This window comes from Sabethes cyaneus, chromosome 2 (assembly GCF_943734655.1).
Source record: "Sabethes cyaneus chromosome 2, idSabCyanKW18_F2, whole genome shotgun sequence".
In the NCBI taxonomy this organism is placed as follows: domain Eukaryota; kingdom Metazoa; phylum Arthropoda; class Insecta; order Diptera; family Culicidae; genus Sabethes; species Sabethes cyaneus.
Window position 1 is genome coordinate 193,698,199 of NC_071354.1, and position 17,649 is coordinate 193,715,847.

Here is a 17,649-nt window from a genome sequence, read left to right on the forward strand (position 1 = left end):
CGTTAAACAGAAGAAAGGTTTTTTTTGGTTTTGCATTTAAACATTACAACTGATGTGATTTGATTTATAGTGACATGCTACATGTTTTATATTTCTCTATGTTCGAGTTGCTCTATAAGTATAGATTCTTGTTCAATGTGAATTTTCTTTACCTTTAAAGCTTGTATCACCATTAACGAGTTTGTTTGATTTATTGGTCATCGTTCGCAGCTTTTGTTGCACTCAAATTTATGGTTATCTAGTTGTTTTTTTTTTCATTTATTGTAACTTAGACTGAGTAATGATTCGTCTTTTTTTGTTTACTAGCTAATGATAGTGAAAAATGCCGTTCTTCAGTTCACTAGTTTTTTGCTTCCATTATTATTAAATCTTTTAACGCAATGAACAATATTTCCAACAATGTAAACGTAAAAAGTGACAAACCGTGCGTAAGTTTTCGGTGTGTGAAAATTTGGAAAAAAGTTTCAGCTTCCCACAACAAACTATATATATATTTTCTTCTTGGTTGAAAGATATGAAAAATTGGCAGAAAAGATTGTCTCAACATTGGCTATTTTACTAAAAATCAATTTGTCTCAACTTCGAACCCCCAATTAAAAGGATAAACTGCATAACAAAAGCTACATTATAAAACTGACATTTTCGATGACTTCCCTCATCAACCGACTGTCCAATTTACGTGGGAAAATGAAAAGAAAAACAAGTATAAAAATGTACCATTATTATGAACGACAAACGAACGCTCGTTGGGTGCTCTCTGGCAATCACAACAAGAACGGGTACTTTTGCGCGCGGAGGATTCTCGTTATCTCCGTCGGCAACCGTCGTCGGTCGGTACCTCTCGAGAGGCTTTCAGATAAGGAAAACTTTTTACCGAGCGATTCCTTTCCGATTTGCAAGTTGCATTAAGCTTGTACACGTTTATTGTTGGTAATATAATTGTGCCGGAATGCTAGAGAACAACAAAACAACACTCGAGAGGGCGTTCTGTCTAAAAATAAAGTTTATTTTCCGAGCAGAAGGAAAAATGTGCAAACATGGAAAAATTTCAACTTTAATACAAGTTTGAGAATAATAACAACACTTGATGCCATCACACTACTATTTTAAACTGATTTGATTTAACAAGCACAATTGCACAAAATTATTAATCAACTAGATCAAATAAAATTTTCATCAACAACAACGAGAATATGGACAGCAAAAAAGTCTCTCTAAACCAGAGATAAAATCGGTTATGAAACCAGTTTTTGTTGTATATGATTCACAAAAAAAATTGTTCCTGACTGTTTGCTCCAGTTTGCCATCTTTTATCCGGAATGTTTTCACTTATAGTCACATGCATTACGATGAGAGTTTATTTTTGATCTCCCCCCCTGCGAAGAGAGAAGGTTTTGGGGGGAGCTTTTAGCCGTACACTACACACATATGTTTATAAAAATTTTAGTCTCATAGCTACAATTGTTCTTTCAATAGAAAAAGTTTCCCGGAAAAAATGAACGAATTGATAAAACGTACCGAACGGGAAGAAGGGAAAACTTTTATTTGTTCCGGTTTTCCCCCATCCCGTCGCTAGACTACATCGAATCCGATGGCGGCAGCAAACGGCTGAGATCAGTGTGCGCCCCTCCGGCACTGGCAATTTACGAGTGCGAGGCGGCAAACGTTTCCTTGGACTTCATAAAGTACGTCAGGATGTCGATTGGCAGCGGGAACACGATGGTAGAGTTCTTCTCCGCCGAGATGGTGTTCAACGTCTGGAGGTAGCGTAGCTGCAGGGCAGCCGGCGAGTCACCGATCACCTCGGATGCTTCACGTAGCGCCCGCGAGGCCTTCTGCTCACCCTCGGCCGCAATCACCTTGGCGCGGGCTTCACGGGCAGCTTCGGCTTCGGCCGCCATAGCACGCTGCAGCTGCACCGGAAGGCGGACGTCCTTGCTGTGGTAAATTAGAAAACGCAAGACGTTTATCGGAAAAAGTTTTCAGGAAAAATTGTTTTTTCAATGAGGTACGAACAGAGTCGACTTTTACCACTTTTCAGTTCCTCTATGTTCGTACTCATTTCAATAAGTAGGATCTTTATATTTTGCGAAAACATAACACTTTTCCGCCAACAAAATTTTCCACAGTTCGACTCTGTTCGCACAAGTAGCTGCGTTCGCAAGTCGGAAAGTTACGGAACAATACACTAGACAAACACTTACATTTCCACCCGTTCCACCTTGATGCCCCAGGCCTCGGTCGCTTCGTCCAGTGAGAGCTGCATACTGCCGGAGATTGTCATCCGTTCGCTGAGAATTTCGTGCAGATGCCGGGTACCCATCGTGTTCCGCAGTGTCGTTTGAGCGAGCAGCCGAGTCGAGTGGTGGGCATTTTCGACGTTGGCAATCGAGACGGTCGCATTGGAAACCCGGTAGTATACGACGGCATCCACCGAAACAGTCACGCTATCCTTTGTCAAAACCTGCAACGAAGGTGGAGGAAATGCGAAGTGAATGATTCAAGCCATTTGCAGGACTGATGAGTTCATCAACGGGCGGCGTTGCGCATCGTCCGGAAGAGAAGAAGCTTACCTCCTGCGGTGGGACGTCGTACGTGCGAGTACGCAAATCGACCCGTGCATAGGCGTCGATGCATGGTAGGATGAAGAAGATACCTAGGCGAGAAAATGGTAGTTGATAAATAGAAAAATACTGCAGCAGCCAGCAGTGGCATGATTGATTAACTTAGATGCGGTGCACCGTGCATTACTAACCTGGACCCTTGGCTCCACCTTGTACTAGACGACCGAGACGGAATATGACGGCCCGTTCGTATTCCTGTACCACCTGGAAGGTAGGAAAAACAAATTAGTCAGAGGATGGCTGTAATCCATCTTGTGCTTCTGTGATTGATAGAAATATTTTCTGCCATAAAACAAGTCTGTTCGTGTAGTAAAAATTAGCTGGTAGCTCAATTCTTGGTTCGCTTTTGCTGCAATAGCATTTTTACTTAAAGATAAAAACTAAGATTAAATATAGATCAACTTTTTATTACGACTTTACTTTCAGTACAACATTGCTTTTAGTATATTATTTGTGGATATTTTTCTTATATTCAGAGATAGGATTTTGAGAAAATCCTGCTGATCCGCTAACAGCTAATTAGCTGAAGCAGCGTTTTGTTTCGGGGTTAGGTTAGTTATCGTTATTGGTCTTATGAGCTGCGCTTATGCATTGTATTGTAAAATAAATCGCTAACTTCTCTTCGGGAGTCTATAAAGGAAAATGAGCATACCTTTGACTCGTTTATACGCTACATTTCCAATACTTAAGTCTTAACTCTACGATGTTAAAACAATTAACATACAGACAACTGTCATATTAAATCATGTTTCTCATGAGATGGAATTAATGATGACGTTCTGTTCCGCAGAACGATGCGGTTAACGTTAACGTTCCGTTAACGGTGGCTGACGGTTAATCTGAATCAACAATAAAACGTCAAAAAACGACTTCAGTAAACAAAATACTGTAGTGAACGAAAAACTTTGAGCGTAGGCAGCTGATTGTTATTGTTATTTGATTAATTTATTCTGCTACACGTACTGAACATATCACCGATGGAAGCAGTATCGGTATCCCGAAAAGTGCAACGATGATCGTAATCTGTGGCCGCCTCCAGCAGCTATTTTGCCTTTGACGCAGCAGGTGACGGCAATTGTCTACAGTTCCGATATGTTCAATACTAGCTAAAATTAGTTAAAGTGCTATCCACCAACCATCTACAACCCATTCACGATAAATTCAATTAAACATCAAATTGGAATCCACGAAAGGCCGTTGAAACGAGTCACTATAGCTAGACTGTTGATTATATTGAACATAACCTCTTATACTGCTTCGTTCGCTAACAAAAAGTGCCAACCTATACTAGGGGAACAGAGTTGCTGAAAGATCAGTTTCGGAAAAAGGAGTGTGCAACAATCTACTGAGGATCATCGGTCCGAAATTATTGATTTTTTTGTATGCAATATGATCCCAATGCGCGTAGAAACTTTTGCCATTTTAGTCTAGAATTCGAATCCTAGCCACTTGCTTGAACCACGATACCATGAGACGTACGCTTAGTAGAAGAATTTGCCAATGGCAGGACTATCTCGAAAAATCTCTTGTCAGGTATGTAAACCGTAATTTAACTTTTCACTCGCTTTATTTCTCATTGTGATTGATATATATATATAACACCTAAAAATAAACATTTCAGGTTTTCAACCATCCAGCGATCCAATAGCACCTACTACTGACTGTTGTTTACCTCACCGCAGGTGAGGTACCCCACATGTTTGCTTAGAATTGCTTATAAAAACGTTACAACGGAGTTCTTGCTTGTCACTGACACTCATTTCCAGTACTTTCTGATGCTACATGGGGAATATTCACGCAAAATGTGGCATTCAGGAAATAGTTTTTTTCTGACAACAAATTGTAACGTTGATAAGTAAGTAAGCTGACTAGCAGCTAATAATGCATTAGATCGAATAGTAGTTAAAAATTATAACAACCAGCTACGAGAGGTTTATGTCCCGACTATAGTACGAGAATGTTATCCATGTGATTTGACTCCTGGCTATTATTACAGGCGGCGAATAAATATTCCAGTGAGTACCTGCACTAAATGGAATATGTCGAAATCCCGCACCAGATCGGATTTAAGCGGCCATAATCAAATTCATTTCAATTTGGAGGTTATCCGTAAACAATAAAACGTAACCACCCCTAAATTCACCCCTTTGCTTCAACTAATATCATCTTTAAACATTGAATCTAGTCCAATTTGATGTCCTGAAAGTGAAATGTCATAGAAAATTGAGCGGCCATCCTTTCCTTTCGTTAAATTCCATCCCTATAATGCAACTGTTTTGAAACTGTTGTCTTGCGCGGAACGGATATTTGTGCATGTGACGTGATGCAGTAATTCTCAAAGCGTGAAAAATCTGCGACTGAGAATAGTTTCTGAGCATTTCGTTTGCTGCTTTGCGTCAGTTATTTGCTTGTAATTCTTTACATAGTTTCAGTTGTATTTCTGTCAAGTATGCAAATAGATGTAAAGTCGAGTGCCGAAATGAACTAGTAAGTTGTAGAGGACGTTAGCTAATTGATATTTTAACTGCCTGCATATGTCGATAGTAAGACAATTATACTTCAAATCAATCTGTCACAATGAATGGTACTATCAATAATTTCGTGGAAATTGACGAATACAAATCAGTGTAGTAAATAATAATCCAGAGCAGCTATTTATTTTTTCCGCTTAATCGTAGTTGTCGGCAAGCTCCTTAAGTAAGCTAACTTCGTCAATTGCGTACCAGTTTCAAGCCTTAAGTTACTTGAAGTTGACCAGCACCACAATCATTAGAAGATGCGTAGTTGTGGCCTGATGGGTCTTAGTGGAACTACAAACTCTAAGAAACTGTTAAAAATGATACACCGAGTACAGACATTTAGAATATTTAAACTTAACTTCATTTAACAAATGTATATAAATGCTTTAGGATATTTATTGCAATACAGTATAGGTAGTATAAATTTGCGCAACAAATTGCTGAACATTTTCAAATTGTCAAGCATTGTCGAATTGTACCCACATTTGTAGTTCTACGTGAACCCCTCATTCGTTCCTCTAGGCACAGACCACCATACTTTTTTTCTCCTTTAAATATACATCTTGATTCTAACATACGTTCGTGTTGGACCCCAGCACACTTCCAACAGGCGTTTTATTATCCGGTCAATGTTTGGCTGGCAATTTCTACGATTAGTTTCTGTACTACGTTAAGGTTCACCCTACAAGGTAGTCAAACAGAGGCGTTGGTAAGTTCACTAATCCGTTACGAAATATTCACAACGTTCGTCAATTGTCCAATAATTCACGTTACGACCTTTTTGTGGATCGAAGTCCGAGAGCCGGTCCTCGTTCACCGAGGTACCGAGTCTGAAGCAGGGCTTCATTCCGTTCCCGGCGATCGGAAGCGGAATTTTAGAACGTGAGTGCTGTCGGCGAGCACGTTAACCCCTGTTGAAGGTTTCCCGTGAATCACGTGACCGCACCACTTGGACCAACATCGACAGGCGACTAGGTTCAGCACCACTGAAGGTTCGGTGGTCAACCAGTCTATCGTCGGGCCGACAGCATTCGACAACGTCGTCAAAAACCCTGCTCGTAGGTAGGTGGAAACTCTTTTCCACCTTAAGGAGGGACCCTGCTCTGGAAAGTCGAAAAAATCGATTTTTTTTTGCATTTTGGAGACCCTTGTACCTTCAGAAACGTCAGGCCAAAAGGATTTTTTGATATCTGATCTAGGTGGAAAGTTATGGCGAAGATTGTGGGGTCACCTCAAGGGAAGTGCATTGCTGTACGTAACTTTGAACGCGTTTTTCTCGGAACCATGTTTTTTCAGCTGGCGATACGTGTTATCTCCGAATCTAGTAATCTGATTTAGCTGAAATTTTTTTCTGCATGTTCAAATATATCTTAACCAAAAACCAAAATACCCAACCCTTAAATTTACGATAATCTATTATTTTTCGACCTTCCAGAGTAGGGTATCCTCTTAAAATGGCCTTAGAAATGGATCTTGGTGAACAAGTCTACTGAGACTATAAATTACAACGGCGACAAGGCACTTAAAAATCACTAAATCTGGAATCAAAACGGAGAGTTACCTTTATTTGTGATGGTACTGTTTTGATTCAAAACTGAGCGATTTTTGAGTGCCTTGTCGCCTCTGTAATCTATAGTCTCTGTATGCAAGTCGCCCAGCTGCGACCGATAGAAAATATTAGGGCGAACCTCAAATGGAGGATCAACTCTAATAATCTCTGGGCCAAAACGAAGAAGCAGCTTATTACGGTGACGCAAATTTCTCCCAATCTCCCAATATGACTTAAATTCTATGGAAAGTTTCGAGAAAAGTTACGCGAAAAATGTTTACTAGATGCATCAAATGTTCCATTCATTTCCGAAAAGTATAATTCCAATCAAGTCTCTATAGTAAGAACAGCGATGGAGTTTGAATACTGGACGCAGTTAAAGCTCCACAAGGACGACTTTTTGAGCATTTGTGTCCTTCAGTATCTTCGGTGAAAATCGTAGAATTTGTTATCGTACAGCTTAGAATCGAAGGGTCTTAAAATTTCATGAAATGTATGTCACTAGGAACTCTAAAAAAATAATATTTAGAAAATTGGAGGTCGAAATAAAACGTAATAAAACGAAAAACAGAACATGATTAAATAGAAGCCAAAGCAGGCCATAGTTTGATTGTTGATTGTTGTTGACTTAGTGGACTTCAAGTGTAGGGGAAGGGCGGTAAAGACGGACACCTTAAGGTCAAGAGTCAATATCTACTCAAATATAACTGTATTGATTGCAATTTTCATACAAATTGAAACTTTAAGTCTCTGTCTAATAAAGTTACAGCGTGTACTAGAAAATTTCTTCCAAAATTTATACTTTTTTTAATATTATAAACATTATGTATAAATCAGAGTTTCTGCGCATGGGCGGGAAAGACGGACACTTGATATGGGAAAGACGGACACTCGCGAAAAGGTGTCACGCGCCGACGAATTATCAGTATTAAGAAAGATTAACATATTTCATCATGTATTTAGGAAAGAATTGGCTTGGGAAAACCCCCTACCCAATTCCACCTTTGAGCGAGGAAATAAAATGGTTCCCTTTTATAATCTTCAATATTTTAATTGGTGATGAATTAATCGTTTCTAAAAGTTGGCCTATTCCAACTGTTAAATGACTTCTGGATACTTTTACATGTATAATATGCAAGTATTTGCAATTTAAATCGTTGTTAGGCAAAATGAGTACGGAATCTTTGTGTCCGTCTTTCCCTACCTTCGGGTGTCCGTCTTTCCCGACTTGGATACCATTTTTTCAAACTTTAATAACTTTTTACTGAATATTCAAAAATTCACTAGATTTCCAATGGACATTCAGTGAAGGGTCAAACTAACGTAATGTCGTCGATATAGCACGAAAGTATTGCTTTTTAACGATTTACCAGCTATTTTCTTCACACACAAAATTACATCGGTTAGCGTATTTAGGCATTTTTTCTTTGTTTTGCTTATAAGTTTGACAGCTGCGCTGCTAGAAATCGGCAGTTTAATTCAAAAGTGTTTATTCAGTCTATAGAAACATTTCCCATCATTGGTTTGCTTCAAAAAATTATTGTTTATGAAATATGATAAGTGTCCGTCTTTCCCGCAGTGTCCGTCTTTACTGCCCTTCCCCTACTTGAAATAGCTCCTGATACGATACTGTCAGGTACAAAAAACTAAAGCTTTCGTGTTTTCCTGGACCTGACGGTATCCCGGCGGTAGTGTGCAATGGCGTTAGTGGAGCCTTTCCTTCTTATAAACAACAAATCGGTCGATGATAGAAAATTTCCGACGATCTGGAAGCAGTCACTCATGTTTCCTGTTTTTAAAAGTGGGGACCGCAATATTCACAATTATCGGGGTATTACCAATCTTTCTGCTGCATCAGGATATCCCCACAGGAATGACAGAAAAATCAGAACAAAAAAGGGCGAAAAATGGAATAAGAAAAGAAGAGGAGACAATGGGTAGCAAAAGGGAAATCCATGAGAGAAAAGAGGGAAAACGAAAATATGGCATTAAAAATAAAAAAGTTGTTTTTCTGTTTGACGGAGAAGCTGGGAAAACCAGAAAGAAAAAAAGAGAAAGTGGGACACGAAAGCAAAAGCGGAACAGAAACAAAAGAAACCAAAAGGCAAAGAAAAACAGCGAGAGCGAGCGAGTGAGCGAGCGAGAGAGAGAGCAAGAGAGAGAGAGAGAGAATAGAGGAAAATAGAAAAAAGCAAAAAGAGATCAAACGGTAGGGGAAAGTAATGAAAATTTTTTGAAAATGGAGGGGAAGGAGTGGAAAGGTAAGGGGGGGGGAATACGTAGCCACGCTTAACAAGTCGTCGTTGTAACTCCCACCTTTTGTCTAACGCTGGAAAATGCATGGGCCGAACCAAGCTATAATCAGAGATTATAACCGGATTCGAACCCATAACACCCGCCAGGTCTGTACCCAAGTAACAAATTCAATTTTAAGATGCATTTGAAGAGGTTTCCAGCATTTGCTCCTTAAAACCGAATATAAAACTTGCAATTCTACAAATCTGCGATAAAACAGCCATAAAACCCTTATAAATCTGGGGAGGCCCACACTAAAGAAGGTTCTCAAGAATATTTCCAAAGGTCCTTTTAAAACTTGTAATTCTTATCGATATGTATTTATAGTGACTTCCAAGAGTCGGTTGAAACTAAAAGAAAACCACCACAAGTGTTGATGATTTTATGGTTGTCGTCTCAAAGAACGCTTGCAAGACATTATACACTTTTCACAGTCTTAATTTGTTTAAATTGACTAAAAGCTATGAGAGAAAAAGCATTCACAGATATTGCTTTTCCAAAATGGATATACATGAAAATTGAAAATAAAAGCAGCTGCTTTGTTGTCAATCAATGAGAAATTTTTCATGTCACGCTCAGTTTGTCGATGTTTTGTGACATGAAAGTTAGAAAATTTTAACGTGCCGGTTATTTTCGCTAGATTATTTAAAAATTTAATTAATAAAAAAAATTCAATAATTTCATGAAGAAGTTGATAGCTACCAAATTTTTAACAAATTGCTGCAAAAAGTCTTTTATGTGTCCGAACATTTAATTAAAAATATAAGATCACTTATGGTATTGTATAACAACATATTTATAAACGCCCATATGCAATTGGCTAGAATTTCAAAAGTAATCAAAACAGTCCTGTTCGCCATTTTTTCAATGGTTTTATCTAAATCAACCTGAAGGCGCTTATTAGACTAACATTTCTTGCACAAGACAAAGAAAAATTTTTCAAGAGGTCGATAAGTTCATCTATACTTATTGTATTCTTGAAGAAGACAAGTTGTGCTTGAACAAGAATTGTTTGAATTATTTAAGGGGACCAAGTTTTTTGCAAGATATTCATAGATAATCACAAAGAAAACGTCAGCAAAGTGTCAATGTAAGATGTAAGTCCTTCCTCAGCTCATTTGGAAAACTTCATTGTTTTTTGATTTCGCTGATTTTTCATATGAAATCTTGCTAAAGTTTCGATTAAAAGATCCATATATGTTCAATTTTCTCCTGGTTCAGATGCCCATTTTGACAGATCAGTTGTTTACGCTCGAATGTTCTTTCTTCAGAGTATGATTTCTCTTACAAGAATATACGGTTTTAAGACGGTTTTATGGCAGTATTGTTAAGACAAACCAATCTTGCAGAAGATTGTCATAAATTTTTGTCAAAACTATTGCTAGGTTTTAAGGAGCGTCGTTTTTGAGCAGAAATCAAGTATCCTTTAAAACCACTTATAAGGTGAATTACACTTATTGATATTTCAGTTTTATGCGTGTTTCTTCAAGTCTCCTTCAATCATACTTCAGAAATGTTAATCAAATAAGATAACATTCACTTAAGGAAAAACATTATAAAACCTGATAGATTTTGCAATGCTCTGATAAAACTACTATAAGAAATGCATAAGACCAATTTGCTATTGGATTGTTACTTGGGTAATCATACAAAAAAGGAAAGAAAAATGGGCCAATGAAAAAGATAAAATTTGAGAAAAAAGACGAAGAATAGGTGATAAAAATGGAAAAGCGGAAAGCAATGAGAAAAGGAGAGCGAAAAGCGGAATAAACGTAGCTGAAAAGTAGAAAAATGGGGCGCCTAAAAAAAGGAAAACGGGACAAACGAAGATGAAAAACGAAATAAAGGAGAGTTAGCAAAATTCGAGAATAGGAAACAAAAACGGAAAAGGGAGGAAAAGAAACGGAAAACGAGAAAAGACAATTACAAAAAAATGAGCGGAAAAACAGAACTAAGGAATCTGAAAACGAAGAAAAATGGAATAAAAAATATGATACAGAGTTAAAAGGAAGCAAACGGTACGGAATAAAAGAGAAAGGGAACAAAACGTATAGAAATTGGACCAGAAAAGAGAAAAAAGGAACAGAAACAGGCTAAAACACGTGAGACAGTAAGACGAAAATTTCAAGTACAACTTCGTGTCGATGAACCATGTCACGTTCGATTTCAAGTCCAACAGTACGATTTCAAGTTCAATTGTTAAACCCAACTGCCAGTCCAACTTAATTCCACTTTTATCTCATATTTATATTCTGATTTCAAATCCGATTTCTTGTACAATTTGAATTCCAATTTCAAGTCTAATTTCAAATGTGATTCCGAATCTAATCTCAAGTCCAATTTAAATTCTATTCACGTCTAATTTCAATTCCAATTTTAAGTTCAATTTCGAGCATAATTTCAAATCCAACTTCTAGTCCAATTACAAGCCCAATTTCAAATTAAAACTGCAAAATCTCTTTTAAGTCCGATTTCATGTCTAATTCCAAATTAAGCTTTCAGTCCAAATTGTTCCAAATTTGAAATTTAATGCCCAACGTCAAGTCAGACTTCTAGTCCAATTTCAGCTTCGTTTTTATATTCAATTGCACACGAAAGTCCGCAGCTTTCAAGATAATCGGCCGGTATTTTAGTGATAAGTAGTACCTAATCGATTTAGCATCATACGATTACTTTGTTCATATCTGGGTACACTATAAAAGCATAAAATAGTCTTGTACCAGGCGGTAACAGCCGGGAAAAGTCAATTATGTACAGTGAAAACCACAATGTTCCTAAAAGGCTACCCTGTGGAATACCTGAGTAATTTCCAAACCAGTCAGATGGAGATGAACTTAATTTCACGACCTTTGGCGTTCTAGTAGAGAAGAACCAAGCCATACTATTAAACTTGCCGACGCTCCTTCCTATTTGACTGAGTTTGACTAACATAATATCATGATCGATACGTTCAAATGCTGCCTTCAAGCCAGTGTAAACAATGTCGACCTGATCAAGCTGGTTCATTATCCGGAAGCACAGCGAGGTAAAATAAAGCAAATTTGTGGAAACCGATCTACCAGGAAAAAATCCATGCTGTGAGGTGGATATATAGTTTTTCATGTGGAAGAACAGGTAATTCTAAACAATGGTTTCTAACACTTTCGAGCACATAAAAAAGTAATTCTAAGATAGTTTTCTATTGGCGATGCCTGCGTTGCTGATATTGTTCAGGGTTTTGCGTAAGAAAAAAAGAGAGAGAGTTTTTTTTTTGCTTTTGTCAACACTCACGCGTTGACAGTTCGGTTCGAGATTTGCTGTAAGTGCGAGCAGCCTACAAAATCTTTTTCGGTGCTGGCATCGCCAATATTACGGCTGTCACTCTTCTTAAAAACCGGAAACGTGAATGACAGCACCGTTACATACAAGTAACAATTTGGGTTTTATTACACTCTTATGATGGCATTTAAGACCAAAATTGGTCTTGAAGACCAGCATAAGAGTACAATAAAACTCACATTGTTGCTTGGGATAATGGTGTTCAGTCAGTTGCATATAAATCTGCATTTATGCTGCCCTAATTACCTCGTCGAAAGTTAAACTGATTAGGGTTAAATTAATCGATACACGCATGCTTGAAACTCCTATGCAAGCTAACATCACATTTGTGATGCTTTGTGATTTGGGATTTTTTATGTAACGTTTGCATTAACAAAATGGACTTTTTTCGGATGCTGATAAAAAAAGTAAGATAGCTGATTGAGTTAATACATTTTTCATGGAAGGTTATAATATTAGTTTACTTATATTTTTGCAATGCTACAGCTACAGCTACAGCTCTATCAGTTGAACTCTAACCGTGATGGCGAAAACAGTGAAGCTACTACGTTCAGAAGTGTGCGCGTTCAAAGAACGGTACCCCGCCGCATCGAAAACGGACATCGTTCGGCACTTTGTGGACGCCGGATACGCCCGTTCCGGCATCTACATCTTGGCACTATTGGACAACAATCAGTGCATCGAAAGAAAGCCCGGTTCCGGACGGCCGACGGCCCTGAGCGACAAGAAGCTCCAAAGGATGCTGAAGAAGAAGTGGCTACATCGCTGCGTGTGCTTGGCCGGGAGGTTAGTGCAACCGACCAAACAGTGAAAAAGTACCTGGCGAACGTGGACATACATGTCAGGAAGCGGAAGTCCCGTCCACTGGTCTCAGAGCTGCAGGCAATGACGCAGCGGCAGCGACTGAATAAGATGGTCAAGTCAATTTTCCCGGCGAATCGCGACGTGGCGGTGGTGATGGACGACGAGACCTATCTCACTCTGGATGGCAACGACTGGCAGGGTACATCGTATTTTACTTCCCTCACGAAGGAAGTGAACTCAGAGATGAAGTTCATTTCACACACCAAGTTCCCCAAGAAGGTGCTGCTGTGGCTGACAATCAGCGAGAAGGGCATGTCAGCCGCTCTTCTTTTGCTCGGGACTGGCCGTGAACGGAAAATTTTAAAGTACGAAGTGTCGGAAGTTGTATCGTTCATCTAGAAATACCATAAGGGCGAAAACGTGGTGTTCTGACCGGCTATGGCGTCGGCCCACTACTCCAAGCGATCATTGGAGGAAATGGAGCCGCTGGTACCCAAGTCCGCGAGCCCGCCCAACGTGTCCCAGCTGCGTCCCATCGAGAATTTCTGGGCAAACCTGAAGTGTAAGATCTACTCCAACAATTTTGTCGCGAAAACTGAAAAGGAATTGATAAATAAAACGAAGAAAGAACTCAAAAACATGCCTACACGCAGGTTTTCGTCCGCCATAGCGAATGTTTCGGTTACCTGCCGGAAGGCCGCTCGCAACGTCGTAGAATTTTTTTGCAGGTAAGCTAACATAATTACCTTACATGGGAAATTTACCAAACTCAATTAGCTGCCTTAGTTTTTTTATCACCATCCGAAAAAAGTCCAGTTTGTATGCAAACGTTACTTGACGATTACTTGCATTCACAACGTCGGTGGTTCCGTTTATCACTTGAACATCTCTTCCTCCTCTCGATTTTTGTAGAGAATAATTTAACGTTATAATTTTGAGTATTTCATAATTCTGTTGAAAGACTGTTTTACTGTTGAAAACTGACAAAAAAAACACTACTATTATCGCTACATCAGGAATCAATTTTTAACCGATCAAACTGTAGTTTGCCACCACAAGCTTCAGCAGCTTCCTTTCAATTCATTAGCAGTGAAAAAGTTGCTCCTTTAAAATGTATCCTACCACTCCGACTGGTTCCAGCAGCGGTCGCCCTTGCTGAGCAGTCAGCGTTCGTCTAAGGGTTACATAGCACTCGCACAAATTGCTGCCTGTTTTAATTAAACCATAAAATTCTCTCCTCAAGCCGAACGAAATACTGAGGTTCATAAATTGTAGCGAAGTGTACACAGTGAATTTTTTTGCGGGTACTAACCGTACCATCCCTTCGGGGGAGGCAGGAAGAAAATTACTTTGCAGCTCATATACATACTAATTCATAGTCTGCGCCACTGGCACGAGACAGACCTCGCCAACTGCTTGCCATGCTACAACGCAAAGCACATTGCCACATTTGGGATGGCTGGGTTGGGCGTGCCAGTGGCAGGAAAAATTCCGGACAAATTTTCATGAATTATTCGGTGTTTCCCGAAATAGTTTATTCTCTCCATCATTGGGGAAGAGCCATCGCTTTTTTTAGCTCTCCTGTTACAGTACCATTCGCATAAAAAAGCGTAAAGGTATCTTCAACCGATTTAATTCCACGCTTCATTAGACTCGCAAATGTGCGACTATATCGTTTCCATCCTGGTAAGCCGCCCTCTCGGCAGAAACGGGCCCAACATTTTGGCACACAGCTCCGTCAGTGCCATATTACTGGCGGACGAAAAGTGGGTCAAAACAATTTCTAACGAATTTAATGTTATGTACCTAGTGCAATGACCTTTTGTCCAATCTCAGCAGCAATTTTGTAACAATTGTTCGGTTGGGATTACGTAGAATGGCTATCGCTAGGATGTCACAATTATTCGTATGGAAATGACACCCCAGCGAAAGCGCTAGCTGGTTTCACATTAAAGTTTAAACTTACCTTGAAGCACACCAGTAGGCTGAACGGCATCGTCAGCACCACGAGGACCCAGGACAGAAAGATGAGAATACGTCCGCATGTCGATGCTTCCCCGTTGGTATCATCCTCGGCTATGGCGAGCAAAATAAAACAGAGAAAGGGAGAGAAAAGAAGAAAAGTTTATTCGAAATGTTCGTCTAAATTCCCTCTGGGGTCTTGAAACTTTGATTGTGTTTTGGAGTGAAAAGCAGCAGTGAACACGAGGAGAATGCAAATTTTAATCCAAGGTTTACCTTGGAGAGCCATATGTTACGGGATTGTTTGTATACTGTTGTTGTGTACATGCACTTATTACGAGTTTAATCGCAAACTTTAAATCAACCAATTATTAAACTTTACCATCCTAATGGGAAGAATAGAATTGTGCATTCTATCTTCTCTGTTTCTGGACTTAAATTATATTTAGCCATAAAGAGATGGGTCTAAAGGTTTTAGACTTCATATAAACAACATTCATTATTGATAAGGAGCTTATGATAGAAACCAATAGAAAAAGGGGGTTTTATTTCCTAAAATAAGTTAATTTGTGACCAGCTTGCAACCAGTTAGCTAGAACTGCCAATCCATTTAAACTTCCCTTGAAAGCTTTTCCAAAACCTATTTAAAATTCAACCATCTCTGCAAATGATGTCGGTAGTCTAACAGTTAGATAAAAATAAAATTTTATTGCTAATTAAATGTTGTTTCCCCGTTGGGCGTCCTGTTACCCGTCCGGTTAGGAACATTAAGAAAAGGATTTCATTTCGTTCGTTCGCCCGTTCGTCCGTCGGATTTCGCTCGCGTTCCGATGTCAATTAGGAGCTGTTTGTCTCACAAGGCCGACCAGCCAGCAGCCAGCAGCCAGCAGCCACACTGGCGATAAGCGAAATTACTTTTGAATTGTGCTTCATTTCAACGATGGAATTCCGGTCCCGGGTATAAAATGGAAAGCATTCCATTTTATTAGCATTTTCTTGCCACTTTTTCTTGGTTGGTTACGGTTAATGTTGAACCATTAGGCACTGTTGTCTACTAGCTGCTAGTGGTGGAAGTGGTGGAGGAACGAGCATTTTCCGTTTATTTTCAAGTAATTCCGTGACCGCCATCGCAACCACAGCAAGTTTTAGACCGGTTTCGGGTTTCGTTGGTGAAAACTTTTTGCTTTCCTATTTGGGAAAGTGCGAAAGTGATGTTGTGCGTAACATAATACTTCTTGTGAAAAACAAAATTGATTATATCGCGAGTAAACGAAAAATATGGTCGAAAATGATTTATGTACGATCGTTCGACGTTTCGTGGAAAGTCTCTTGAAGGATGCTCAGACTCAAGCATCGTTTACCAGACTAGTATGGAGAAAGCAAAATATAAAGCACACACATGTATGATGCATAAATTATGAATAGTGGCGTGTACAACATTAAGGGCCTGTGAATAAATTGTGAATTAAATATGTGACCTCAAATTTGGCAGAACTACTACCCAATGTGATGTGATTAAATGTAGTTGTCCCTGAATAAATAGCATGAATTATTTCTTGTTTTTTTTCTATATGAAATCCAATTTACCGAGAAAGGCATAGGAAATAGTCGTCCTACATATCTATTCTTTTCTTAGTCAGTTTTTACAAAATTACCAATAATTACCAGATTGCGAAAACCGGCCATATGCAATTGAAGCAACGGAAGGTTCGACAAACTTCCAGTTATACAGTCAATCTACAATCATGGGTCACACACAATTATGGGTCATTTTAACTTTATCTGTCGATTAATGCGAGAATATTATACTAACTAGTTGAGCCCGAATCTTACCATCCGAAAAATTTAAATGCCTGTTCAGAAAACTACGAATATATTCCATAAGCCAATGTTTGTGAAGATGTTTAATCTTTGTAGTAGTTCTTTGAGTTTTATATTAAATTTATTTGCATGATGGTATGCGAAGATCTTACATTTACAATAATATAGCTCTAACAGGTTGTACATAAAAAAAATCAGCCTGAAACTAAAACAAATAGTTGTTATGCTCGCAACCAATAAAACTAACTGAATAATAACATTATCTCCACTGTACTGATTCTATAGGTGGGCAAAATAGGTCTTTTGTGTGAGTGGCTCTGAACTGTCAATTTTCTGCCGCAATTCAAATGAGCGGCAGGTTGGTATCGTGACGTGCAATCGAGTCGAGTAGTCGAATCAAGCAGTCGAGTCAAGCAGTTGGGTAGAGCAGTCGAGTAGAGCAGTTGAATCAAGCTGTTCAGTCAAACAGTGCAGTCGAGCAGTTGAGTCGAGCTATCAATTCGACCAGTTAAATCGAGTAGTCTAGTCGAGTGGTTGAGTCGAGCAGACTAATCGAGCAGTCTAGTCGAACAGTGATAATCGAGCAATTGAATTGAGTAGTCTAGCCGAGCAGTTGAATCGAGCAGTCCAGTCAAGCAGCTGAATCGAGCAGTTGGGTCAAGTGGTAAGTCGAGCAAATGAGTCAAACAGTCGAATCGAACTGTTAAGTAGAGTAGATAGTCAGGTTCCGGGTTTTCAGACCCGTAGAATAGAGAAT

The 17,649-nt window shown here is 39.1% G+C and overlaps 1 protein-coding gene across 1 annotated transcript in view; it reads right to left on the reverse strand.

Annotated features, from left to right (window-relative positions):
* Window positions 1-1,643: 1,643 nt before the first annotated feature.
* Window positions 1,644-17,649, reverse strand: part of LOC128736488 (band 7 protein AGAP004871) — a 179,899-nt gene continuing 163,893 nt past the window's right edge. The window contains exons 4-8 of the mRNA XM_053830973.1: window positions 15,076-15,185; window positions 2,756-2,828; window positions 2,574-2,656; window positions 2,205-2,464; window positions 1,644-1,938 (exon numbers count right to left, since the gene is read on the reverse strand). Of these exons, the coding sequence (XP_053686948.1) occupies window positions 1,644-1,938; window positions 2,205-2,464; window positions 2,574-2,656; window positions 2,756-2,828; window positions 15,076-15,185 (821 nt within the window). The remainder of the gene's footprint in view (window positions 1,939-2,204; window positions 2,465-2,573; window positions 2,657-2,755; window positions 2,829-15,075; window positions 15,186-17,649) is intronic.